Genomic DNA, 27,545 nt, shown 5'->3' on the forward strand with positions numbered 1-27,545 from the left:
CCGCCCTCTGTGCGCACGCGCGGCGGGGGGCGGAGCTTCCCTCGCCTGTGGCGCGAAGTTCCATCGCGGCGCTGGCGGGAGTCGTGGAAGGGCTGCGGTGAGTTGGGGCTGTGAGGGGACAGAGAGGGGACGGGGGGGGGGGGACGCGTGTCCCGTGCGGGTCACCGCGCACCGCGATGGGCTGCCTGGGGAACGTGGGGAGTCTCTCTCGCTGGAGATATCCCAGACGGGTCTGAACGCCCTCCTGTGCAACGTGCTCTGGGATGACCCTGCTGGAGCAGGGAGGGACTGGATGAGTGAATGTGGTCCCTTCCAGCCTTACCCGTTCTGCGAGGGGGTCTGGCGGGTCTGGGGCTCTGTGCGGGCGGTGGGCGGGTTAGCGGCTCTGTGGCGGTGGCGAAGCCCCTCGGTGTCCGAGCCGGCGGACACTGTCCCCTGTGCCGCCATGCGCCGCCCCCAGCGGGGCACAGTCCCTGAGGCAGCGCTGCCCGCGCTCGAACCGGCGGGCTGGGGCGGGCGGGGGGGGATCGGCACCGAGGGCTTTGCCCTGAGCTTCCAAGGAAAATTCTTGCTTAGAAAACAGGAATTAAACAAACCGAACCAACCCGATCGCAGTGAGGTGTGGAAAACAAGCGAGGTTCGGCCTCCGGAGGGCGCAGCCCGCCCCGCCATGGCGGCGGGGGAATTGATTAGGAGCTGAGTAAAAATTCACTGCTAAATATCTTCCTTTTTTCCTTCTCCCTCGGGGAGAGGTGTTTGGAGGCTTTGGGGAAGGTGGTCTTCTCTGATCGAACCACCACGTTCTTCCTACACACCGAAAGAGTTTGTGGCATTTCTACGTATCTTTCCATCTTGCCTTCTTTTGCTTTTAAATAACAATTTTTTAAAAAGTCTTTGCTTATTTATTTCAGCTTTTCCTTGGGAATCATGAACACCCGGCAGCAAAGCAAACTTATCTACTCCTGGTATGGGAAACCCATGAGCTCAGACAGAAAGCTGAGGACTACTCAGTACAGGTAAATAACATTTATTTCTGTCTTGCTCAGGGAAACTTAATCAATGAATGTTTTCTTACATTTCGGACGTCGTTTAGGTTAAAGTGGCAGACAGTGAGAATATGAGTAAGGTTTTGAGCATTTTGTTGTGACACTATACATACATAACAAAAACATTGTTACAAAGCTCTTGAATTATGAATTGTATAATGTATAAACGAAAGCATTTAACTAAATCTGTGAACAAGTGTTAGCTGTCTAGTTGAAATATGTGTGAAAGCTAATCAGGGAACTAAATTGTAAGCTTTTCAAGAAAGGTTATAACTAGCTGTAAAGTTGACAGGCCATCAGGTTTAATGATGTGTGAATTAGGAAGAGTATGAAATTCTGTTAATCTGCCTGTCTATCCCTTTCTAGGGGGATCATTATTACCTCAGAAAGCAGCAGAACAGAAACGTGTATACAGCTTGGGGACTTTATTCTAGTAGAAGGGGTGAATGCAGATCGGCCTTATGTAGCACAGCTCCTGGATTTATATGAAGATGGTAAGAGAAATAACAATTTACTTTCTATCTGAGAAATCTTAAAATGTTTTAAAGTGACCTTTTCATGGGGAGGTAGTTAGCATTAACACTGTATCACTGACCTAATTTATTAGGAAAATTAAGCTTTGGTAATTGTTGCATCTGTATTCACATACTTCCCAAATATTTGGCACCGATGGCTAATTTTGGCTAAATTTGATACATAAATGCAGAGTTTAAGGACATTATATTTTTACAGTCTTTTTGTTTAGTTGCTTAATTTAAAAGAAATGGTCCTGGAGGAAGACAGTGTGAGTTCACGCTTTATTTAGAGATTGGAGAATTCAAATGGAGCAAGAGCATTGCAGCCCTGAAAGTTGCCTCTTATTAGACATCAGGCAATTTAACAAAAAAGTACAGGGCTGAGCAAATGGGGTTTGTTGCTTCTGTCCCTTCTAGAACTACTTGTTTATTCCTAGATATGAAGAGATACATCATGGGAGGTGATTGATACAAAGACTATGTCTGAGTCTGAATGGGGAGCTCCCCATTGGCTATTTCTGATTTCTTTGAACAGCTTTTGTTCTTTTTGTGCCATCATAATAATACTTAGAGGTTTTCTGATTTTCTTTACCTTTTTTAAAACATAATACATATCACCCCAGCTTATTTATTTACTAACATATTTATTGTAACGTAACTGAAGATTCTTTTCATTCTAGAACAAAACACATGGAACTTCCTTGAAAACAAGATTTTTCTTTTGTTATGTATCTTTGACAAGGTACTGGTTCGTTAGGCAGTGAAAAAAATGTGTCTGGCCTCTAAAAGTACAATGGCACTACAAATAACATTCTGAAATGTCTCAGTTCTCCTTTTATGGCACTGTTTTTAATTACTGGGGTTTGAGGAGATCACATCTATGCAAATAAGGAACCTCTTCATTTGTGATAGTGAACTGGTGGTCTGGAGCTGGTCTCCAGGTATTTTGTGGTTGAGACCCTACATAAGTGTTGTCTTGGTCCTTAAAAGTCTCAACTCAAACATTGATTTAGCTTAGAAAATGGGAATTGCAATCTCTTACCAGATGCTTTCTCACCAGGGAGGATTTCTATGCTTGATGGCATTTTGGCTGAAGGCATTAAGGTCTAGCCCTAACTATTGACAATAAAATTCTTCACATTCACTGACTTCTTCTCGTTGTTCCAGGTGCTCAGCACAAACGTGCAGTTGTGCAGTGGTTCTGTCATATTGGAGAGATACCTCAGAATAAAAGGAAGCTGCTTAAAAGAGAGATTTCTTCCCAAGAAGTGTTTTTTGACCAAGTTCTTGGCTATGACACTGATATAGATGCACAGACCATCATTAAAAGCATCATGGTACGTACTGCAACCCCTCTGCACAGAGAGGGAAGAGAGAAACAGGAACAGTCCTGTAGTGCAATAAACTTATGCTGGTGTAAATGTAGGTTGAAGGTGTTGCTTTATATAACGAAGGATTGCACGAGTTACAATAAGATCTGTGAATAGAAAATAGCTGAATGTTAATGTGTGTGTGCATTGGTATTTTCTGTTTTTGCAGGTAATACCACTACATCCAGGGGAGGAACTACCTATTACATTAAACAAGGAACAAACTTTCTACGTAAAACAGTCTTGGGATGGGAAATGCTTTAAGGCTTTGTCCCCAGACACGTTCTCTAAGCTGAAAGCCAAGAAGAAAAAAGGCAGCACCCCGGACTCGTCAGAACCATTTATTCCTTCAGACATCCTTACACCCCTGAAAAAAGAGACAGAGAGTGTTGTTCAGAGTGCCACAAAACCAAAAAATGCTGAGTCAAAACATTCTGTTTCCAAGTCCTCCCTTGCTAAGGAGAGGCAATCACAGAGAGCGGCCAATGACATCAAAACCCCAACAGCAAGGAAGAAGCTGGAGTTAAGCAGTATGTATATGGCAATATTCCCTCCATTTGGTAGTTCTGAATGTAGCATGTTCTGTGCCTCTCCATTTTAAGTGGTTTAAACAGTGGTAACATTCAACATCAGTATTTTTAGCTGCCTTGTTCGGTCTTTGGGATCAGCCCAAGCCTTTTGGGCACATCAGTTGTTTGTCTTGTCTGTTATTTTGGGCAACTTTACTGCGTGTGTCCAACTGCTGTTGCAAATGTTTTATTTGTAACTGATAATTCTAAATTAAAGTGCTTGTTGACTGAAGTGCCCAACTTGGTCTCAGAACGTCCCCCTTTCTTTAATCTTCTGCCTAATGGTGCACTAAAATGTTTCCATTGGGCTGGTTGAATGAGCACATTTGATCCTATGTAACATGCAGTATTTTCAACATGGAACCTCAGTAAAGTTGTAAGTGATGGAGGTGAGTTAGAAAACAACAAATGTGTCTGTCTTCTATTTAGTAATTTTTTATAGGAAGTGCATGCCTTCTACTGATTCAGTTCCTTGTTCCTGGAGTGAAATGCCCATCTCCTTCAAATAACAGCCAGTTGTACCACGTCTTCTGAAAGTTAACCAAACCAGCCATAATAAAGCCTGACAGAAGTTCATTTTGCTCTTGATTTCTAGGTCCCACAAGATCTAAAGGCAGGCTCCTGGGAAGTGAAGTTTTGGACCTTTTGGATGATGACCATGATGCCATAGCACCATTAGAATCAGCAGCTACTAAAAGAAAAGTGACTTTCACCAGTGATGTTTTAGGCTCACCGCCAAAGATGCCTTGCAGCAATGATAAATCCAAGTCAGTATCTGACACTGCAGAGCCCTGTCAGAGGTTCAGTGACACAATTCGATTGTCCCCCTACCCCAAGGCCAAAGACTTCAGTGAGAAAGCCAAGAACCTTCACGTGGAAGATGACATCATATCGTAAGTGAGGGCCCTTATATCATTATTTGTCTATGGGATTTCCATTTGCGTGTAGTTCTTTTAAAATACATTTATGAAAGACTTCCAGAGATAAGTAATTTTCCTCCTTTCCAAGAGTAAAGATGCTGATGTGACAATGGAATTAGCACTTCTTTTTTTGTCTGTTACAATAGAGCATAAAAATGTTTACCTTTCATTGATAAGGTAATGGCGTTTCAGCTGTATTTACAGATCAAAAAAAAATCTCCAAGAACTATCAACAAATAATTAAAGCATCTGGAATTCATCTCATCGTGTCCTTTGAACTAGTAGGAAAGTTTTGTACTAACAGTAAAATATTTCAGTAGTAGGGAGGAGAAGCACCCAAGAAGACAACCAAGGAATATCAAAACGCAAGGAGAAAAATATATTCATAAGGGCAGATCAAAGAGAGGCCCAAAGGAAATAGTTTTTGTCTTCTCTTTCTCTTAAAAAAGAATAGGCAAAACCCCCACCTCTAAACCAAATAAAACCACAACTGTTTTGAGCCCCTGTCCCTTCAGTTTGGCAGTGCTATATTTGCCAAGTATAGCAAATATTTTGTAGGTGGGGGTTTTTTCTTGGCAAAGACATATTGAAGAGACAGTGCAAGAGGGGGGAAATTGTGCTGCCAGTGTCCATGCCATAGCCAATCTGTAAATGACAGATAAGAATTCATGCTGGATTGGCAGCCATAACAATTGAGCCTGAAGTTTGAAAGGCCTTCTGTGTGTCTTTACAAGTGTGATGCAAAGAAATACAAACAGCTTTGTGTTCTTTCTTTCTAGTCTAGTTGGACATCAGAAACCGGGCACTCAGAGCCCTGCGCTGACCCCTCGCTCTCGCAGAACATGTGCACAGAGAACAAGTGCTCTCATTGCACAGCACATCAGGTAAGCTTTGCATCCATGATACCTTGTTCAGATGGCTGTTGATGGCTTGAAGCCTTGAGAGCTTGTCTGGTGTAACATTGAAATGCAAATGGTTCTAGGAGTGCAGCTTAATTGCAGCGTGAGTAAATACTGTCTTATCTTCAGAAGCATAAAGCTGACTCATGGTGTCCTTCAGAAAACTGACTTCCTCTAAACCTCCAAACTGTTAAATAGCCATGGAAAATTAGCAGCTCAAGTGAAAAACACGTTGGTTTGCTGATTATGAGAACTGCAGAAAAAGCTGAAAAGGTACCAGTGATGCTTTGTAGTGTTTAGATTTGTATGTATTTTTTTATTTTCTGTTTATTACAGCGTGTTGAACCAGGAAGATGATCTGTCCAGCTCTGACAGTTCTTACTCTTCAAGTAGCGAGGAAGAGGAGGAGGAGGAGGATGTGCCCTGTACACCAGAAAAGAAAACTAAATCAAGCAGAATATTCAGCACCCCAAAATCTTCTAGCAAGTCTTCAGTTCACACTCCTGCAAAGACCCCAAAGAAAACTGTAAGGTTCCATCTGAAAGAGCTATTTTTATTATTTCTGAGCCAGTTAATTGAATGCTTGATGGCTGTGTACCACAGTTGAGTTTCTGAACCCCTTAGCTTTTAATGAAGCATTATCTGGATTAATTTAATCTCTGATATAAGTAGGTTATGCAAGTGTATAAACCACTTGCATGTTGTGACAATGTTGATTAAAAAACTGGGTAAACAGGGAAAATATTGGCTTGGATGCTCTGCAGCATCATGGCCTCACCAAAGAGCATGATCAGCAGTTTCTCATAGTGTCCTGGCTACTGATGGAGATGGGATCCCAGGCTACAGAAATCTTAGGCCTGGCTCATTAAGGCTGTATTCAGCACCTTAGCCAGGTGCTGAATACTGATTAGTGTCAATGGCTCATTTTTACTCTGTGTCTAATGAAAATGAATGTCTAACACAGAAAACCTAGTGTAACTAGGTTGCAAGCACAGCAAAGAAGAATAATTAAGATACTGTATGGCTTTTGTCTGAACAGTGGAGTTCAGATAGATCAGTTTCTATTTGCTTGCTCTCTCTTAAGAACCAGATCACTTTGTAACACAGTGCTTCAGAAAAGCATTAACAACTTGAAAATTCTTCAGACAGTTAAAAGGTGTAGTTGCTTTGTCACCACCCTCTTTCGAGTTTCCTTTTTCTCTTAGGAAGAAAACGCCATAAGGCATGTTTGGCAATTCCCTTTGTAAAGGCTGTTTCTCTGTCCATCTTGTGCTCTGGCATCCCAGGGTAGTTTGTGCATAAGTAATGTTTGGGAAACTTGTATGAATCATTAGTCTCCCACAGAAATTGCTGCATGTAGGAAATCTGTTTGAGGCTGTAATTCTCCTTTACAGCCTTTACCAGGAACACCCAAGACTCCCCGGAATGCCACTCCTGAAATTCCCAGGCGTAGCCATGCAGCACAGAAACCTGCCAGTGTACTGGAAGAAGCCAGATTAAGGTAACTTGTGCTCAGGGGAGGAAATAATCTTTATTTGTGTTAGGTATGCACAGCGGTAGCTATGCTGAGGTAGGGGATGTCATCTTTACCATATTGAATAAGATTGGTAAAAATGCATGATATGAGAGGAGCCCTTATTAATTTACAACACAATATTAGATTTACAAATACTAGTTGTGTTTACAGTACTACTTTTACAATCTCAGATGATTTTAACCTGTCTTATCAGCTTTAGATTGTAAAGGTACACTATATCTCTTCTTTGTGTCCAAAAAAGCTTTACAGGTATCACTGTAGATCTTGACATTGGAGGGGAAAAAAAGGCATTAGGGATTGACCATGTCTCTAAAACTAGGTTTTAAACTCAGTTTTCTATAAGCAGTCTGCCCTGTTTTATCCTACCTCTGCACTGACTCACAAATAGTTTGTGAGTTAAAACAGCTAGATCCTTATTGCTGCATAAATTAAAAGCACATAGAGAGACCAGGCTGTTTCTTTTGAGATACCTGACATTGATGTTCAGACTTGAGAATGTAAAAGAGATTTGAAAAACTCCACATCTGGCTGTTTGTTATGTCAGTGGGCCCTTCAGGTGGAACTGCCATTTTAATTTTCTTTTTCTTTTTTAATCAAAAGGCTGCATGTTTCTGCTGTCCCAGAATCTCTGCCTTGCCGTGAGGAAGAATTCCAGGATATCTATAACTTTGTGGAAAGCAAACTCATTGATGGTACAGGAGGGTGAGTTTGGGAGACTGTAACCAACCTACCTATGGCATAAAAGCAGTCAGACAATACACACTACAAGTTATCATTGTTTAAAGTTCCTAATTGAATTTTCCTGGTATTTTTCTTCCTTAAGAAGAAACAGAAATAATATGGGCTTCTTTATTGCACAATTAAAGACCAAAATATAATTAGTCGATTTTATATGTCTGGGGAACCATTTATTTTTTTTAAAAGAGGCAAATTACATTTATAAAGTATTTTAAATCGTTAATTACTTCAGGAATAATAAAAATCCTCATGATCCTCCAGTGTGTTACATGTTCTAGTTTGCTGAAATATAGAGAATTGCCTGAAGTGACAGAGGAGTACTCAAGACTCATGTCAGAGGCCAGAAATTCCAGCTCATTCATCACAAGAGTGTTACCATTTTGCTCAGGCTGCTGTTCTCCTGCTGTAGGTGCATGTACATTTCTGGAGTGCCTGGAACAGGTAAAACTGCAACTGTTCATGAAGTGATTCGCTGCCTTCAGCAAGCTGCAGAAAATGATGAACTGCCACCCTTCCAGTTGGTGGAGATCAACGGCATGAAGCTGACAGACCCTCACCAAGCTTATGTGCAGATCCTAGAGGTGAGCAAAGCCTTGTCAGGGGCTCTCTGGTTTGAAAGAAGAGATTTTATGCCTTACCATTAGATCCTCGATGTGTTCCAGTATTGAAGCACTTATCAATACTTCCAAGTCCCTCTGAGAGACTGTTTTTATCTTAGAGCAGGTTAGAAAATAATTGACTTAAAGCCTTGGCCAACTTCTTGAACTGTTTTGCTTTCTGCTGCATAAGGGTAGTGGCTGGGAAGTAGCCTGCTTTATTACATCCAGTCAGGTTTAAGAAAAATCTAAACCAGCTTCTTTTTATAAATTTTCCCATTTGGTAATTTTTTCTTCACATGTGTGCTTAAACAGCCACTAAGATGACAACTCTGAAAGTCAGTGTAGCAGTAGAATAATTACTAAGGGGGTCCTTATGGTTAATTGGTCTGTCATAATGGCAATTCAGCTACAGAAGGACTGTCTGTTTACAAAAGTGTGTTTCTGATATCCATAAACAAACTAGTCTGCAGTGTTCACCTGGGACTACTGGCTGTGCTTATGTTACATGGGTGTGAATTAACCTTCTGAGGCCTGGATTAAGATCACCCAATAGGCATTAGACAGTAACTGCTCAAGAGCTCTGTAAGTCTAGGCTAACTTAAAGCAAGTGACCTGGAAATGAAATCATTTCCTGCAGCATCTATTCCATTTTCATATAAACTTCTGCTCCATTTATTTAAGTTTGACATCTTTCTGAGCAGGTAGTGGCATACAGTGTTCTAATATCCTTCTTCTCATAGTTGGGAGTTAAATTACCATATTTGCATCCTTTCCTCAAACCAGCATAGACAGTGTCTTGCGGAGGGATTTATTGAGGCCAGGTCACTGTGTTTCTTCAGCACAGTGAAAGGCTTCCTGACAATTACCTTATGTCATAGTAGTGTTAATGTATTTTAACATTCTTTGTTCCTATCTCATTCAGCATAAGATTTTAAAATTAATAAGGAATAGGCATTTGGAAGTGAAAGCTGTTGCCCCCCACGGGTCCTGAACTCTGAGCAAGCCCAGTTAAATATCCCTCAGGGGAGCCCATAGTCATATGAACCACTTATTTATCCTGTGCCTTTGCCTCAGCTCTTATCCAAGTACCCTGGCCAAGAGCCAGGCTGCTGCTGCTTTTGCTTCATCTCTTGCTGCAGGTCAGTCTTGAGCTCCAGTTTGCTGATGTTTCTTTGCATGACTAAAACAAATCCTGGAGTGTTCCCTCCTGCAGTTGCCTCACTGTCAGATGGAATTGTAGAGAGAAGGTACAGGCACAGGAAGCCCTTGACAGATGATAGAGATAAGGTTAAAGATGGTGTGTAGTTCCACCACAACAAACAGAACTCTTTTTGGTGTATTGGATACAGAGTTCCAGAGCTGTAGATCAGGATTCTCTGGGATCCAACTGCTTTGTATGACAGATTCAGACCATCCTGATTGAATTGGAAACATCATTCAAGTATAGATTATACATTATTGTCATGCTCTGACCTGTTTAATAATTATGAAATCTCAGGTCAGTTGATACAGGATTCTAGAAAAGAAATACAATTTTCAAATGCAATCTCCATTTTGCTTTATGGAGACTCTGAACTCTGATGAATAATTGATTCAGCATATATAGTGTAATTTTGAAATGTCATGCTTTAATTTCTGGATATCTTTGGACCTGCAAGGGAAGAGGTCAGCTCATCTGTTCTGCACATAGATTGTTGCAGAAGGTATTGAAGGGTTTTTTTTAGCTTAGAGTGGAATAAGTTTAGTTCTAGATCCTGCTGATGATTCATGAGTAATTTAATGGGAGTTCAAGATTACTGAAGTCAGGCAATTCTTGTCAGCTGACTTAGGTTTTCAGTAGGTGTGTGTGTTCAGAGACACCCTTGAGATATGCTGGGTTTGGAGTTCTTTGAGGCTGGGTTCAGGATTTCTTAATGATTTGAAGACAAATTCCAGAAAATTCCAATGGTGTTTCTTTTTAGCTATGTATTGTTTTCTTTCTGTTCTCCTTCATGGACAGTTCCTGGTAGACCTGAGTGTCTTATGAGCCACTTTTTCTGTTTTTTACTCCCCAGTGGAAAAAAAATTCCAGATGTTTGGTGTTGATTGTTAGAGAAAGGTAAGACTGAATAGGAAATAAATGTTGGTGTGATTAACCTGCAACACTGTTTGATCCTTGTCCAGTTACTGACAGGTCAGAAGGTGACAGCAACCCATGCTGCAGTACTGTTGGCAAAACTGTTCAATACACCTGGGCCCAAGAGGAAAACCACAGTGCTCATAGTGGATGAGGTGAGACAAAAAATCCTGTGTTTTCTTCCCTTGAAATATCGTAAGAAAGGAGTTTTTGGAGGATGGAAAAAAGACTGTTTTGAGTGTATCATATCTCAAAGGAACAGACTTAGGAGAGAGAACACACAAGTTCCTCTTACCCAGTGAAATTCAGTTTCCTAAAAAGGCTAAGTATCCTTTTGCCATATTGTTCTCTGCCTTGGATTTCACATCAGTTTTATGTTTTGTTTCGGTTCAAGACATGGAATGAGTAGTTATGTAGTAGTTCTAAATACCACAGAATTCTACTGTATTGTGTCTGGAAGCTGCTGATTTTCCAGTGAGAAAACTCTACAGTGATCAGTCATATCCAGTTTTGAAATGCCTCAAATAATAATCAAATGCACTCTTATTTATGCTGTAAGCTAATTCAGGTTCTCACATGCAGGGTCTTTTGAATCTTGTCAGATGTAGTATTAGTGTCACAGCAGTGTTTAAAAACTCCAGCTGTTTAATCATTCTGCTGTGGTTAATGCTATTGAAGCATCTGTAGGACTGTGCTTTTCCTAAAGAGATTAGAGCCCTAATTCAGAAAATGCAGCCCTACTAGTAAAAGGAGAAAGGAAGCACAACAGAGGCAGCTTGTTCAGGATCATATGAGAAGTGGCAGAGTTAGTTCTCTCAACCTCCCCTCCCCATCAGGTGTTGTAAATAAAAGCCATTCCTTTCCAGTCTGATTGTTCTTGTTGTGTCTCTGCAGCTTGATCTGCTGTGGACCCGCAAACAGAACGTGATGTACAACTTGTTTGACTGGCCCACCCAAAAGCACTCCAAGTTAATCATCCTGGCCATTGCCAACACCATGGACCTGCCAGAGAGGATCATGATGAACAGAGTCGCCAGCAGGCTGGTATGTCCCAGCAGTTCTGTTCCTATGCCCTAAAATGAGAACAGGTTAAATACTGGATGCAATCAAAAGTAATCCAGGACAAAGGTAGGATTGGTTATATCAGAGGGTGAACAATGGCTTTATAATTCCCTCTTCAGAGGGCTGATAATGAACACGTAAATCTTGGCAAAGTAAGTTTAGGAGCCTTGCTTAATGAGATGTTATGCTCTGAAAGTACACTGTGTAAGAATGAATTAATACTGATGTCTTTTTAAATATATAAAGATCTGGATAATCAAATTCTGTGCTTCTTGGTTAAGCTGCTTACTCTAGAGCTCTGGTTTCCCTGGATCTTTCCCCTTTAATTCCACGCACCTAGTTACTTCTCTGTTTGCCGTCATCTGCTGGTGGATCTTGTTGGATCCTGTTGGACAGAAAGTTGGGTGCACTCTACACCTGTGTTGAATATGTTTTCCTGGGTCATTTCTTCATCACTGTTCTGAGGAGCGATTTGCAAAAACAGTGCTCTGTGCCTCCATCCTTCTGTGACTCCAAAATAGCTCCCCGGAGTGTGAATTGCTAAACCCACTTCAGATCAGCTGAGTCCACAGAGTCACAAGGGAGGAGAATTTTGCATAAGAAATACAACGCCTCTTGCAGAATATGAAAGGCAGTGCACCATCTGAAACACAGATTTGTCCTCATCTGAGAGCAGTTCTTATTAGCTTGAGCCATAAGAGGATTTTTAATTCTTGGCTGAAGAATTGCTAATATGAAGTCAATAGTGAGACTGTATACACTTAGACAGACTTGCTAAAGGAGAGATGAATATTTTTTCACAGCTGCTGCTGCTGCAGTATTAAAAAATAAAGTGTAAAGAGTTGTAATCAAAATAGTTTTGTACTGGGGGGCTGTGATTTGTTTAAAAGTTTTATAAGAGAAATTTGAATTCTAACAGCAGCTGCACTTGCTCCTCGGGCCTTTCAGTAGGGATGTCCAGCCAGTGGTCCTCACTGAGTCACAGTTTTGTGGATTTGCACATTCATTTCACAAGTATGATTGATTAAAGCACATCACTTGGAGGGAAAGGATGTGAAAAACTGATTGCTCTTACCAGAGAAAGTAAGACTTAACCATACAGGCCATGCTTGAGCAGTTGGGAGTTTTCCAGCACTGCAAACGCTTCTCCCTGTGTTGTGTCCTTTACTTTAGGGCCTCACCAGAATGGCCTTCCAGCCCTACACATACAAACAGTTACAGCACATTATTTCATCCAGACTGAAGGATGTGAAGGCATTTGAAGAAGATGCAATTCAGCTGGTTTCCAGAAAGGTGAGCACAGAGCAAATACAAGTTCTTCATTTTGCTCTTGGTAAAGAGTGGGAGGGCAGAGGAGAGAGTTTTGTAACATTAGTTGAGCTTGGTTCTGTGGTTGTTTCCTATATGGGAGACAAGTGGGGCACAAGTAGCAGATCATACATTATTCAGGGTACTTTCTCAGAAAACATTGCTAAAGCAGTGTCCTTGTTTTTCCCACCCACTTTGTGAAGGCAGCAGTACATTCCAAGAGCTGGAGGCATGACAGCAAGAGTCGTGATAATGCATAGTGATAAGATGTCAGGTTTCTCCAGTGTTTGGCATAATGTGAGTCATTGGATCTTCTTGAAAAAATAGTATGCCAGTGGCAGTGGAAATATCCACGTTAATCTTCCCTCTCAAGATTCTTAATGCCTTTCATAATAGATAATACCTGTTCTGTTTGCAAGTCTTAATACTCAGTTGTACAAAAAAAATAAATAATGCATTGGGGATCAGTAGCTTCTCAAATTGAGATGTGGGCATTGTTAATGTGGTATGTCAGCAACTATATATTAAATTAATCTATTAAAATTGTCAGAACATCCAACATCATGGTAGGATAAAAAACCCTAATAATAAACGTGTCAGAAGTAAATACATTTTTTTAGGAAGGAACCACCTTTTTGTAGGAATAATAGCAATGATATAGACTGAATAATTGCAGTGTTTTTCTGGTATGATTTTTCTTCAGAAAATCTAGGAATGTAACTTGCAATTAGATTTTCTAAAGGATTTCTCATTCTTGGCTCTAGCTGAGTTCTAGGGCTGTTTGTTACCAGCATCTACTGTGAAAACTAGGCCAATAGTATATCTAGTGAATGTTCATAGCTTTATTAAAATTATAAAGCACGAGTGGAAGAAAGTATTTAGTTTCAGAAATTTCAGACACCTAAATATTTTCAGGCACTCGTAAATGTAAAATTCACTATCCCAGATATTTCTTTGAGACCTACTAAAATTATTAGTGTACTCTTAATATTATAATGAATGTGGAAAAACTGGGGAAGGTTTTGGTGTTATGCCCCCAGGCATGAACCTGGATTGTGGTAAGGATCTTTATTGGTAATTAAATTGGTATCTCTGAAAACTTTTGGTGTTGAAGTGAATTTCTCACCTTTAATTTTTTTTTTCCTTTAACTTCTGACTTCTGTAGTTTGAGAAAAAAAGTTTAGCCTTGAATTTGTGATGCCCAGATCAGGGTGGGGGTGTGATGCCCAGATGAGGCTGTTGGTTTTGGTCAATAAGATGGTTGTTTAGAATCTGGGATTGTAGTAACGCAGCTCAGAGTGACAACTGCTCTCCTGTTGGGCGCTCAGGGTGGCTGGGTTTTGTTTGTCTACTGATTCTTGCTGAACTCTTGTGTGAACTTGAGGGAAGTTTTGCTCCAAAGCTGTCCCGTGTCCTTCCAGGTCGCGGCGCTGTCGGGTGATGCCCGGCGCTGCCTCGATATCTGCAGGAGGGCCACAGAGATCTGCGAGTTTGCCGAGCCAAAGAGAAGCCCTGAGATAGTCGGGATGGCCCATGTCACTGAGGCCATAGATGAAATGTTCTCATCACCATATATAAATGCAATCAGGTACAATTCTTGCTTTTTGTCTCTTTCACTGCGCTATTTTTTCAAAAACATCTCTTGTGGTGCCAGAGTTGCAGGCTGGAATAAAATGGCTGAAATAAACTGGGGTAGAAAAACCACCTGCATTTAAATATGTAGTTACCAAGCAGTTTCCCTTCCTGATGTTTCTCAAGTTCTAAACTTCACAAGCTGATTTTTGTCTGTTTGGTTTTTCCATTCAGGAATGCCTCATTGCACGAGCAAATCTTTTTGAAAGCAATTTTAGCAGAGTTTCGCAGGGCAGGAGTTGAAGAGGCAACAGTTCAACAGGTATGTTCGTGCTTCAGAGTATTCTTATTTTTTCTCTTAAAAAGAGAGGGGCGCTGTCAAAATTATCAGGCAAAAGTGTAAATATTTAAATACTTGGGGTTTTATTCCTAAAATTTGATGGAAGACAATATGATGGCAAGGTAATTTGGGGCATGGCTGCCCAGGCCAGGTGTAGAGCCTAATTTAATGCTACCACCTGGGGTTTTTACTGCTCAAAAAGCTTCAGTCTGCACAGTCCAGGGGAGAAGAGGCAGTAACAGATAAATGATCTAATTAAAAAATAGCGGAAAAGGTATGTTGCTATATGTTCTGATTTTTGGCGGTATTAAAAAGGAAACCATAGCTTGGAATTGTTACTTCCAGCACAAACTGTTAGGACTTTGTCAAGGAACAGCAGTGTGTGCATTTCATGTGAACAGGCTGGAGCCAGTTTTTGCTCCCCTGCCATGGATGTGGAGGGAAGGAATCTCCTCTTTATCACCTGGGTGTACTCGGTTGCAGCAGGATGTAAACATGACCTGTGTCCTTTTCTCTTTTTTCACAGGTGTACCACCAGCACATGGCTCTGTGCAGGATTGAAGGGATGCAGAGGCCCACTGTGTCAGAAATGATGGCCATTTGCTCCAGACTCGGTGCCTCCAGGCTCCTGCTGTTGGAGGCCAGCAATAAATACCTTCACATGCGGGTGCGACTGAACCTCAGCCAGGACGATGTCATGTATGCACTCAGGGAGGAATAGGGCAAAAGAGATTTTATCCCTTTTACTGTGTGTAAAGGTTTTAGATATTGCCTATTTTTATTTTTTTTTTAACTGTCCATAAAATGGAAATAGCTAAATGTATTTTTATTAAAATGCTTTGCCAAAATGTTTGATGTTATAAAGCGCTCCTTTTAATAATAAAGCATTAATTTTAAAGCATTTTAAATGCTCCAACCTCCTTTGTTTTTAAAAATATTTTTATGTGCTGGTAACTGGGTCCCCTTTCACCTGAGGTGTATGAGCTTGAAATGGGTTTCTTGAAATGGATTGCCTGAATCCCCTTTCTTTGTCAAGACTTGCGTTGTCTTGGTGGTTTCTGTAGCTTTTCCTCGGTGACTTTTATACTTGACATTGTTAAAATGTCCTTAAAATTTCATTACTTGACATAATTGAGGGGAACTTCCACTCTCCCCTCCGGGCTGAATGGTTGAATGGAGGAGACTGTTTTGCTGGCAAGAACGTAAAAATACCGCAAGAAACGTGTCGTTCAGGTAACCAGCTCTTTTTATTGATTAATATCAAGGATTTCCTCAAAGGCGTCCCCTCGGGTAGCGCAGGTTGGCGATGCGGATAGTTGGGACACGGAGCAGCCGCCAGGCTCGGGAACAGCCGCCTGAGCCCGCCCGCCCTCAGCCGGTCCCGCCCCTCGGCGCAGCCGCGGAGCCGCCGGGGCCGCGCCGGGCGGGAGCGGAGCCGAGGTGAGCCGGGCCCGGCTGTCCCCGTGCGGCCCCTCCGCCGTCCTTTCCCCAGCCCATCGCCCCGCCGGCCCCTCCCTGCGCCGGGCCGGGAGCGCTCCCAGCCCACCCCGCTGGGGCCGGGGGTCCCGGCGTGCTGCCCGCCCGGGCCGGGCGGAGCGCGGGGTGCGGCCGGGCCGGGCTCCCCGCGCCCTGGGGAGCGCGATCCGCGGGGCCGCCCCCGCTCCTTCCCTCTCGCTGTGTGGGGGTGCCGGTGGGAGCCGCGAGTCCGCGCTGCCTGCCCTCGTCCGGCCCGCGGTGCGCTGGGACAGGCAGGGTACTGACTTTGGGTTTCGTGTGCTCTCAGTCCCTCAGAGAGACAGCCCTGTGAAATTCATGAACCAACATGCTTGGCAGAAGACCCAAAAAGAGCCCGCAGGCAAAGGGCCAGGGAGCTGCAGTTGCGAAGCAGGTAAGGAGGGCAGAGGGCCAGGGAGATGTGCTTGCAGAGCAGGTAGGGAAACCTCCTGCTCCCGCTGCTCCTCAGGGTGGGCTGGTTCAGAGCTCTTGCTGCTCTTTTCCTGCTGGAATCTCCCATGCCTTAATCAAACTGCAGGACCATGAAAAAAATTAAACTGTGCAGTGCCTGTGTTTTCCTGCTTTCTCCTCTAATGCATTCTTCTTAGAGTAAATAGCTGATATGCAGCAGAGGGAAGCCACATGTTGTAGTGCTGTAATCTTTGCATGAGACCTCATGACTCATGCTTACAGTATTTTCTTAGCCCAACTACTTTGAGGTTTAATAATAACTTCGGTAGCTCTGGGAAGGCTTTCCTAACATCTCTAAGAAAGCAGAAATAAGAAAACCAGAATATCAAGCAACAACTTCAGGAGCATACATGGGGGAACAATAAGTTGCTAACCAGAGACAGTTAATTTTAATTTCCCTGTGTATGGTCATTTTTTTCTTGCAATAGATAGACTGATAAGCCTATCTTTCCTGTAGCTAAAAGTGAGCTTAGATGTGTCTGTGTGTTGGGTTTTTTTCATACTGTTTACCTTTGGATATAGTTTCAGAAGCCCTGTGGAGAGAAACATGATTTAGTCTGGGCTGACAGGTGTGAGAAGTCAGGCGACAGTGTCAAAATTAGAAATACAGCCAGGACAAAATTCTGTGTAGAATAGTAAAGAAAACCAGAGTATAGTTAGAGGTAAAGAATATGTTACAACCAGAATGGAACTTCAGTAACCTTCAAAGGTAGAATAGAGGCAAGTAACAGGTGGAATGACTGGAGAGATATATGTATGTATGTATGTATGTATATATATACACCCAGTATGCCTTACAGTATGATGACTTTTTCTTGAAACAAATGGCTTGTTCACTTTCAAATTAACTCAGTTTAATCTGGTTTTGTGCTGTGTATCAGTGTATCAGTTACAAGTTTTTGTAACTTTTTTTTTCTGTCGTATTAAACATTTCTTTAACATTATTAATTTAATTGGAAAATGAGAGACCTGGAGCTGGTGCTGCTGGATTCTGTTTTTGACTTAATTTGTCACTACACTGGGTTCACTTTGTAACTTGCAGTGTGGTAATGAACAGATCAAATGTGTTCCTGCTCCATTTTGCACGTTGAACTTGAATCTTTAGATCACCATTATAAATATTCCCTATTTAAATCTTGTCCTGACCTTCTTTCCATTCTGTTCCAGACTGCAAATACATTAGTTTTGTTCTATGGCCAGGGGATGAATAAGGCAGAGGGTGCCTGGATGATCTGCCCAGTGCCTTATGGAATGGCAAGGGCAGGATTGGGGCTAGTAAACAAGTTGCTGATGATTTTGAGTGCTGTTGCTGTAATCTCTGTTTCTCAGCTATGCTTCACATTCTCCTTTGGGATCATAAAAGAGTTCGGGGAGGGACACAAAATATTTCAGGGCAGTAGCCACCAGCACCTCAATTTCTACAGGGTTAAAAGAAAAAGTTATTGCACATACTAGTTTATAAACTGAGGCAGGTTCAGCTTCTTGCAGCACTTCAGATCCTTGAGACAGGAGGAGGTTGTTAACTCTTGTAATAATGACAACTGATGTTTTTTTCTGTGCTGGAGAGAAGCTCAAGTGCTGCTTCCTTGGCCCTGTGAGGATCAATAAGCCAACGGGGGCTTGTGCTTTGGAAAAGTCTGAGGAAAGCTGCTCCACCTACCTCGTAGGATGAATCTGACTCAGTTAATTCATGTTTATAAAAAAGCTTAGCATACTTCAACTAAAATATTTTTTTCTGGGACAGTTAGTACCTTAACCAGCAATATTAAAATTGTGATAAACTGACATTTTAGCAGAATGCCTTTTAGACTCAGACATCAAGATGTTTCTCTGATGTCCTGTGGCATGTTTTGTGCAATTGAGTGCTAACCCCTGCTGTCAGGTTGTGTTTGCTGTTATTAATATGCTCCCTGAGATGTTATCCCTGAGCTGATGATCTGTCCAGCCGGGTGGTGCAGTGTGGGCATTGCTGGGTTTTAAAGGCTGTGTTTCCCTGTGTGTGCATGTGCTCCCCGTGTGGTCATGATTTAGAAACTGAGCTAACAAGGAGTACAGAACAGTTCTGTGTATAGAAAGCTTCTTCAAGAGATAAGGGTGAAGTCTCTGCAGTGCCCACACGTCAGGCCTGTTGTGTGTGAACAATGAGTGAATATTTTTTACCTTAGCTGTCACAGGCACTGCCCTAAACTTCCCTGATGGTATCTGCTTTATGAGGCTCAGTAAAACAAACATTTTATTTTACCTTGTTCTGCCAGACTGTTGAATAGGCTTGATTTTTAAGAAATCATAGTTTGTGTAGAGTATTTGTGGCTTATTAAGACTTAAGTACTTTGCATCAGTTGTAAGTGCCTGGTATGCACTGTTTTGGTTATAGAAGTGGTATGACAGGGGGCTGTAAAAAAAAAAAAAGAGCAGAATTCAGAATGCATGAAAATGTCTAAATAATCCATGCAGTGTAATGTTTTTGGGTGTCATCTTTGTTCTGACTACAGGTTTTTTTTACTCTTCTTTATTGTTCTTTTCCCTTGGCTCCAGCTGGGGCTGTTTGTAGAGTTCAATCCTGAGGAGATGCTGTTGGGAGCAGAGGAAGGTGGGGATGATGGGGACCTGGAAGCAGAGCTGGCTGCTCTCACAGGAGCACCAGTAAAAGAAGGGAAATCGAAACCAAAGGGGAAAAGTAAGTTAAAATATTTTATTTATTGGCAACCTGAATAATTTATTAAAGTTACCTTTAATAAATTTATCCAAAGTTATTATTTATCTAAAGAATCTTTAGGTTTATCTAAAATGTTTTCTGTCACTGGTAGAAGCTGAAATTGCAACTACCCTTTCCTTTACTTTGAAAGATTTAAGTTGTTACTCCACAAAAAGGGTAAGAGGATTTTTTTTCCATGCTCTTGTAGACATAGGAAAAAGATCTCTGAGGGCCAGCCAATTTAGTGACTAAATTAAGACATGCTTGTTTAGCATATGAAGTCCTAAAAAGGAGTAGTAGGTGCTGGAGAATTTCTAAAGGGAAATTGGAGGGTGGGTTGTTTGTCATCTGGTTGTTCTTCTGGTTTTGTTTAAAGAATGAATTTACTGAATGATCATTATATTTTTAGTTACTTGGAGTCTGTAACCAAAATTGAATCCCATTTTTAAGAGGGAAATTCTGGAACTGATGGAATTGTTGGGAGAATCCTGTACCTTGTGTTGGGAAAATTCTGTAGCTTGTGTTGTGCGGGAGGTTAGTGTGTCTCTTGGAATGGATCGTTACCATTCCTAATATTTTAAGGATCTGTTAACTTTGTCAGATAGTGTTTGCATGCAGCTATGCAGTGTTTCTCAGGATTGCTGGAACCTACTGTAAATCAAGGCTGCTGCTGAGAGGGACACTAGTGAGCATGCTCTGCCTCTGAGCAGATCCGTGTTTGTGGATAAACATGGGTGAGCTGGCTCAGGAAACCGATCTATGAAAATAAACTTTTGTTGTGCTGGGCTTTCAGCTGGATCAGCTCCTTGGTCTGGTGTGCTCCCTGCCTGTTTGAGCTGCAAGGGAGGGGTGGCAGCAAGTGGTTGAGGTGGGACAAGGAAAATGGGACCTAGCCTGGATTCCAGGTGTGTGAGGTGCTGGAAAGGAGGGTTAGGGCACCTACAGCCTTATTTGCAACTCTACAGTAATTTGCCTGTAATGCCACACAGAGCAGCAGGGAAATGAAGGATTTTTAAATATTTAGAAATAGTGACTCTATAAACACCGTAGTTGATGAGAGACAGAGGAAGTGTTTCTGTCTAAAACTAAATTCTGAATAATTTCCACTTCTCCAGATTAACTCTTAGAGCTAGTAAGCACAATTGTACAAAAAGCACAATAGCAGAATTTTGGCCATTGGACACAGGTTACTCGTGGCTGAAACATGCATGTTTTGAGGGTGAACCTGCATCAGGAGCTCTTGAATTGTTGTCAGCTTTTCAGGTGCTGACTTCCTTCTCACCCTGATCATATCACTTACTTGTGTTTTTTCAGTCTCTTTATTCTGAAGAGGAAAATGAAACTTCAGACAGTGCAAAATTAATGTTTACTGTGCTTTTTAAATGTATGTGTTATGGCTCATAAAATGATTTTCCAGAATAATTGGCAGCTGCTCTTTTCCTGGTAGCATGGGAAGTGTATAGATTAGAAGCTTGTGGAAGATGGACAACTGGACAGCTGACACTGGGGACTCAGGAGAGCTGGTACATTGTAGTGGTGAGGGCAGGATGGAGAGGAAAAAGGAGGGGATACAGTAAGGACAGAGGAGAAACAGATCCTGTCTGAAAAAGGACAGAAGAAAGGGATCCAGTACAACACAAGCTGGTGCTCAGTTCTTGTCTGAGCACAAGGTGCAGTAATTCCCTCCTGGATTTACATCCTAGAGCTCTGATGGGGGTGGGGAAGTGATCTCCTCCTCCAGCTTGAACATGCAGGCAGCAAAAGCTGTACCGTTGCATCGTCTTCAGCACAGAGATCCCTGCTCCCCGTGACTGAGAAATGCTGGCTGGGCAGCCACTTGTGTGTTTGAAATTGGGGCCTCAACTTGTGCACTGGATTAGAGCTGAACAAACCTTCTGAGGAGGCTTGATTGGATTTTTGCCTCTAATGGGGTTTTCTGTACAGCCAGTTCCTTTGGATGTGACCTGGTGTCTGAGTTGCTCATCTATTTGACCCTTAGCAAAACTCTGCAACATGTTTGATATAAGCACTGAAGCACTGATAGGGTAAATCAGATTATTTGAACAGAAACAGCTTTGTACCTGGGTTAATTTTCAGCTGATACAGCAAATGCAGGGAGTGAGTGGGATCTGTTTAAATTGACTGTAAAGCTCTATCATGAAGATGTATATTTTGTGCCACTGGTGAGTCACTTCCCTATGCAGACATATGACTGTATCAGAGGCATTTCCATGGACAGCTGGGATTTGTGTGCAAACAACTTCACCTTTGAGAGCGTGTGGGGGAAGTTGATAGTTTAGGAAGATGTGGTTGGCATAGCATGAAGCAGAGATGAGAACTCAGCAAGGAGAAGTTAAGTAGAGTTTTCAGGATGAAGACCAGAAGCAAACTTGCAAAATGAAGGAGCCAAGAAAGATTTGGAAAAGGCAAAATCTCATGGGCATGAGACAGCAGGACAGAAAATGTGCAAGTGTCTTACTGCCTGCCTTGACTGTTACTCTCAGAAACACTACTATTGCTTTTCCTGGATGCTGACTTCCCCAGTCTGACCTTTATCCATGAATATACTGCATTTACCTATGAACTTGTCTGATAAAGGGGACACAAGAGGGGAAGTCACTGCTCTCTTTAGCTGGTAACAACTCCTTTAGGATTTATATCCAGTGACTGCATGAACTGTTACTTATGGTTTATGGCTCCTTGTGCTTTGCTTTTACAGCTCCTCTGCCCATGGATCATATTGAAAAGATGGCTGCAGAGTGTATGAAGGACCTGAATGAAGATGAGGAGGAAGATGCAGATGATGAAGACTTGGAGAAAGATACAGACCTGTTGGTATGCATAACTGTTAGCAATAAGTTTTAGTATGTATTTTTTGTATTTTTTTTTAAACAGAACTGCATTTTGCAAAAATGTTTGTTAACTTTGTGGTGAGAAGCTAAAATACTGCAAAAGCATTATGTTAGATACAAGTCTTTGCAGGATTCAACCCCCTGCACACCAGAGCAAGAGAGTTTCCTAACTAACATTCTTATGTGTGAGGGTCTTAGAGAAGTGGGAGAACAGCAGGAATCCCACTCTGTGACAGCTGGTGAAATACAGCCAGGGAGATTCTCCTTAAAGTTATTGCTGTCACAATTTTGCTGCTGCTTCAAGTAGTACTTGGCCTGAGAGATTGTCTCCCAAGAAATTCTTGGTAATTTCAGTGAGTAATCTAATTGGCAGGATTTGAGGAAAGATGTTAAAGAGTGGTTTGGACTGCCATTGTCAGTAGATGCTTTTTGGGAATTTCAGATTTAGGTTTGCATGATCTCTGTAAAAGCACTTCTCTGAACTTCTCCAGCTTCAGATCTCCAGCCACAAATTTGTGTGATGATCTTGAGCTGCAGTGTGGCTTTTCAGTGGCATCTGGAACCAGTTTCATTTAAAAATAAAATTAAATTTAAAAAAAGGCTGGAATATAACATCTTTAGACGCTTCACTTGGGTTCAAGATCCAGCCAAAGATTTTGGACTTGAGATTTTTTATTTTTGTCTTTTGAGAACATAGAAAATTTTGAGGAAAAACCTTTTGTTGGCATTTACTTTTACTTTAGGCAGAATTGCAAGAAGTTCTGGGGGAGGAAGGTGAGACAGGAAGCTGTGAGGATGAACTGATAGCAGCAGAGCCATCCCCAACTGAACCAGAGGATGAACAACCTGAGCTGCAGTCACAGGTAGGAATGAGCTTCGTGTTCCTCACAGTTTTGCTGAATCACTGTTGTCATGCTGGTATGAGGATCACAAAACAGGGATTGTAGACAGGTCTCCTGTCTTCCAAGGAAAGGAAAATTGCACTGTTGCTGTCTTCTCTGTGGAAACCAATGCTGTTAGTCCTCATGCAGTCAAATCCTTTATTCAATTACTGCATGTTTCTGTTGTGTGCTGCAGATTCCAGTGCCCCTGTACATTGGGCCCATTAGTAAATGAGACTGAGAGAGTTTCTGTAGAGATAATGGCAATAATTACATCAGTAGCCATCTGTAGGGTCTCTCTAGCTGTGGAGAGTTTATGAGTAGCTACCCATAACTTTGCTTAGGCTGCTTTTGTCACTGAACTAATTCCAGGCTGTAGGAGGAGGAAAAAGAGCTCTTGTTGCAGAAGCAGGTTGAAGCCCAGAAAGTAGCAAACTAGCATATTTTAAAAATAAGAAAGGAAAAAAAAATCAGGATTTGTGCCAAAATACCCCTTCACACCCTCTGTTGTGTGTGTTTGAGAGACTTTACTGTTCTCTTCACCTACTCACTGACCACATGGCTCCAATTACCCTGTGACTGTGAGTTTTCCAGATGTCTCCACCCATTCTTCTCTATGATGCCTTTGAGGGAAAGCCCAGAGGTGGATCCAGGGTCCATTAGTGCCACACAAACACTCCTCTGTTTTAGGGCTATTCCTTCCTTGCGCGCCCAGTTCTCGGGAGCGGGTGTGGAACAGGAGTATTTGTATTCCAGTGCTGTGGGAAAACTTGTGTAGCTGGATGAAATAAGTTTTCTTGACTTGTTTTATTGTTTTTTCTGAGACCTCCTCACTTCCTGCTGTTACCAGTGAGCTACAGCAGACCCTGGAGAGGAGAATTGCTGACTACAGGACAGCGATTTCCAACGCCAGGGAGTCGGGTGAGGGGGCCAAAATCCGCCGCTACGAGAGAGGCCTGAAGGTGAGTTGGCTTCACCAGGTGTGTGAGTGAGGGGGAGGCAAAGGCAGTTCTCTGAAATGTAGCCTTTCCAGGTGTGTGAATTTGTGGTCTTTTCCAAGAGTGTGAATTTGTTGAAAGGGGAGAGGGATTTTGATATGCCTTGTGTTACTTTAAAAGCATTTGTTGTTTCTTACTACCAACCTGATAGAGCAAATACACAGATAAGGTGTAACTTCAGCTGCCTTTTGTGCATGAGCTTTGTTGCTGTTGAGTGTGGGTAGTGGTAGCTGTGGGCAGGATTTGTGGTACATGCTGGATTTAAACCCACCAGTCAGGATCTGGATTGGACCTGTGGTGACTGTTCAGTGTTACCTTAAAGCAAAGTTCAGGAGCTTTCCTAGGACATACACATTCCAGTTCATCCCTGTTGCCTTTCCTTGGGTACTAACCTTCTGCTCAGTTCTGTGAGACAAAGGGAAGGGGTGCCTTTCCCTGAGTGTCTTGACCGTGCTTGAAAATGAATAGAACGGGATTTCTCGTTCAGACAATTAAAAGCTGCAGCACAGAGCAGTTCCTCAGCCTTGCCTGGTTTCAGGCAGGTGGCGTGCTTGGCAGTGAGTTGTGGTGCTTGGTGATTACTGCTGTGCAGGGCCTGGATTTCCCTGTTTACTTTCATCTGCTCCCCTGCATCACCTCAGGCAGCAGCTCTGTCTTGTTGAGCAAAGCTTTGTAGCTCAGAGCTGTGCTCTGAGAGAAGGATGTCATGGCTCACTAGATACCAGGTGTCTTGTGGTACAAGAGGAACAACTCAGACCAAACCCAGGGGAGGAAATGCCCAAGAAAAATGTCCCTGTGTATCCCCTGCCTGCCAGCTCTGAAAGGAATGTGCACGAAACCACCTGACCTTTCAGAGAGCAAGAGGAATGGGCAAGGCAGCTATTTTGTCCAGTAATGAAGCTTAGTGTGCTGTTTGCCACTTCCTTTATTTTTCAGGGAAGGGGAGTTTCCCTGTGCCTAAGCAGTGTAACCAAGCATAATAGACTAGATCTCACTTCACAGGTCAGAGTTCCTTAATTAGCACAATGATATGCCATCAAATGGTGTAGAGTTCTCTCTTGTACGTAGTTCTTGGAACCGTGAACTTTAAGCTTAATGTTTAATTCCATTTCCAGTCAGTCTGTCATCCCCCACGTGTGTGGGTTGCTGTACTGGTCTGAACCCCAATCTCACAGTCAGTTTAAAGTATCTCTGCCAGTTACTTAATAGGTCAAACAATGTCATGGCTGACCAAAAATAGCAGTGATTCTGGCACTGATGGGATTTCGTCGTCGTTGTCTTTCTGTGCTTCTGTTTCAGTTTCTGTGGACATGCAAGAAGTAAAACTTTTGTTTTGGATTCAAGTTTATGGTGATCTTTTGTCTGAACCTTAAATTAAATTTAAAAAATAAAAATACTGTGGGAGGTAATATTTTGGGGGGGAAGGGTTTTCAGAAAAGGAGCAGCAGTTAACCCCAGTTGCAAATGGGGAGATCTTCTTACCCTGGGTCACCAGCCAAAGCTCCATTTCCTTTGTTAGTATTTAATGGATTTTTTTCCTTGCATTAAATAGGTTTCCTTCCCTAAATCCACATAGGCAGTGACCTTTCAGAGCAGTGTGTTTCATTTTGTTTTAAAGACATAAAATCCTTCTGCAGTTGGTATGAACAGCTTCCTTGATGACTTTCTGTGATAAACTTGATTGGGTCACATCCAGTAGTTCTAGGTATTGAAATACTTGAATTTATGTAGTTTGGGTAGCAAATCCTTTGCATTGTGTGGCTCTGATATAACTGGACACCTTTCCCTGGTGCTGAAGTTGGCCTTGCAGAAAAACAGGGGGCTGAAGGGCAGCAATCTGTAGTGTGTAACCGATCCCATCACATATAAGGGAATGAATTTTTGTTTTAGTGATTTTATGCTAGTAATGTGTTTGATGGAAGTGCCTATTGTTGTTCCATCTCTGTCAGACACTGGAAACCATGCTGGCTGCAGTGAAGAAAGGCAAAAAAATCAATGAGGAAGAAATGCCACCTCCTGTTGCAACAGGAAAGAGTTCTTACATATCTCAAGCCACAGGAGCGGAACCAGAGAATTCAAGAGGTTCCCCAGAGGATAAATCTGGGTGTGCTGCAGATGATGAGCAGCAGAGCTCTCCTGAGGCAGTGGAGCAGCTGGAATCAGAGTCTCTACAAGGTCGTGCTGCCACTTATCCTGCTGTGGAAACAGGTACTGTGACCTGAGAGGAGAAGCAGTTGCAACACTGTTTTAATGCTACCTCTTCCCTAATGTTTGTGTTGTGTAGCAAAGCACTGCTTGTGTTGGAGCTTCCCTGCTGAATGTCTCAGAGCTCTCCATGGAGTGCTGAATTTCTGGCAATGGAATCAGTTGTTATTGCAGAGCTCTTACATGCATGGTATCAGTACCCTTAACTTTTCCTGTGCTACAGTTTCTCCTTCAGTATTTGACATGTGGAATTCTAACCTTTGAATAGTTTTGAGATATTGACTGAAAGACTTTCTTTTTTTTTTTTTTTTTAATTGGAAAAGTGGAACTGTTGGGTCTGGTAGGACCTCTGACTGGAGGAAGAAGAATATCTGTAAAATGCCTGATTCAGATGTGGGTTGGCATAGATGGGCACAGCAAGGGGTGCACATCTGGGGTGCTCTGTGTGTCTCAGCATTGTTCCATCCTCACAGATCTCCAGCGCAGCAGCACACGAGCAATGCTGCTCAGGAGGCAGAAGGAGTACAAATTAGCAGCTCTAAAAGCCAAGCAGCAAGGGGACCTGGAGAGAGCAAAGGAATACATGAGGGCAGGCAAGGTATGCACACAGAAAATCCTGAATGCTGAACATCCTCTCTGCTGTACCCCCAGGCATCACGTGGCAGATACTAATTGTGGCAGCTGGCAAGTCTTGGACATACTTGAATAGATCTTATGTTTGTTTTTTTACTGCATTAGAAATTTAATGTGGTCTTGGAAGCTTTGGACAGTGGACAGCCAATAGACCTCCAGAATATGCCCCCATCTCCTCAGGGTAAGGCTTGTCTTAAGGAAACCTTTTCAGAAGTCTCTGTGCTGTAATGGAATGATTCTGCTTTTGATTGCACAACTATAAAAAGAACTGAAGATCATTTAGGTCTGAGGCTTTCTGCATATCCACATTCTAATCAAGGCCAATGATGGAAAATGAGGTATGATTACTTATATTGAAGTTACTCTGTGAATTACAGGTTCAAGTAAGTGTTGATGTCTAATATTCCTCGTTTTGTAACTTTAGATCATAACCACTATTTGAAGTGGAAAGGAAAGAAGGATAATGGCACATTCTAAAGTTTACTGTAATATTTGATAGTGTTATGTGTTTAAACAGAAGTTCATCACATCCAAATTGAGAAATTAATGAAGAGATTGCAGTGCAGTAAAGTCTAATTTTTTTAAGAAAGTTACCAATATTAAAGATACCTTACTCCTAGTAAGAGAGAGTTTGGGGTTTTTTTAAATAGATACCATATCCTCACTAGTTAATACTTGGTCTGTGCAGCCCAGTGTTTAAACAATTTCCTTTAGTAGATTGTTTT

The 27,545-nt window shown here is 42.1% G+C and overlaps 2 protein-coding genes across 4 annotated transcripts in view; both read left to right on the plus strand.

Annotated features, from left to right (window-relative positions):
• Positions 1–12: 12 nt before the first annotated feature.
• Positions 13–15,492, plus strand: ORC1 (origin recognition complex subunit 1). Of its 3 annotated transcripts, XM_064665224.1 has the most exons (18): positions 13–97; positions 912–1,016; positions 1,413–1,540; positions 2,729–2,898; positions 3,101–3,461; positions 4,096–4,393; positions 5,200–5,304; positions 5,656–5,845; positions 6,714–6,820; positions 7,457–7,558; positions 8,004–8,175; positions 10,357–10,464; positions 11,204–11,353; positions 12,545–12,664; positions 12,887–12,976; positions 14,101–14,267; positions 14,486–14,573; positions 15,118–15,492. In XM_064665224.1, exons 2-18 carry the CDS (start codon positions 928–930, stop codon positions 15,310–15,312), a joined length of 2,640 nt encoding a protein of 879 aa, XP_064521294.1. In that variant the 5' UTR covers positions 13–97; positions 912–927; the 3' UTR covers positions 15,313–15,492. The 3 variants fall into 3 exon arrangements, with proteins under 3 accessions (XP_064521294.1, XP_064521295.1, XP_064521296.1); XM_064665225.1 differs by lacking the exon at positions 12,887–12,976; XM_064665226.1 differs by lacking the exons at positions 14,486–14,573; positions 15,118–15,492 and having other exon boundaries at positions 12,883–12,976; positions 14,101–14,205.
• A 471-nt stretch (positions 15,493–15,963) lies between these two features.
• CC2D1B (coiled-coil and C2 domain containing 1B) overlaps positions 15,964–27,545 on the plus strand; it is a 28,775-nt gene continuing 17,193 nt past the window's right edge. The window contains exons 1-9 of the mRNA XM_064665227.1: positions 15,964–16,031; positions 16,375–16,479; positions 19,092–19,233; positions 21,971–22,086; positions 22,847–22,966; positions 23,809–23,946; positions 25,932–26,190; positions 26,661–26,785; positions 26,926–27,001. Coding sequence (XP_064521297.1) covers positions 16,414–16,479; positions 19,092–19,233; positions 21,971–22,086; positions 22,847–22,966; positions 23,809–23,946; positions 25,932–26,190; positions 26,661–26,785; positions 26,926–27,001 — 1,042 coding nt within the window. The 5' untranslated portion in view covers positions 15,964–16,031; positions 16,375–16,413. The remainder of the gene's footprint in view (positions 16,032–16,374; positions 16,480–19,091; positions 19,234–21,970; positions 22,087–22,846; positions 22,967–23,808; positions 23,947–25,931; positions 26,191–26,660; positions 26,786–26,925; positions 27,002–27,545) is intronic.

Source organism: Pseudopipra pipra, chromosome 9 (assembly GCF_036250125.1).
Source record: "Pseudopipra pipra isolate bDixPip1 chromosome 9, bDixPip1.hap1, whole genome shotgun sequence".
NCBI classification, from domain to species: domain Eukaryota; kingdom Metazoa; phylum Chordata; class Aves; order Passeriformes; family Pipridae; genus Pseudopipra; species Pseudopipra pipra.

Excerpts from the sequence above, each read along its gene's own strand:
- ORC1 (XM_064665224.1), top strand. The coding sequence starts at position 928 with ATGAACACCCGGCAGCAAAGCAAACTTATCTACTCCTGGTATGGGAAA. Across the intron at positions 5,846-6,713 it reads CAAAGACCCCAAAGAAAACT|CCTTTACCAGGAACACCCAA; the intron begins GTAAGGTTCCAT and ends TCTCCTTTACAG. Across the intron at positions 14,574-15,117 it reads AAGAGGCAACAGTTCAACAG|GTGTACCACCAGCACATGGC; the intron begins GTATGTTCGTGC and ends CTTTTTTCACAG.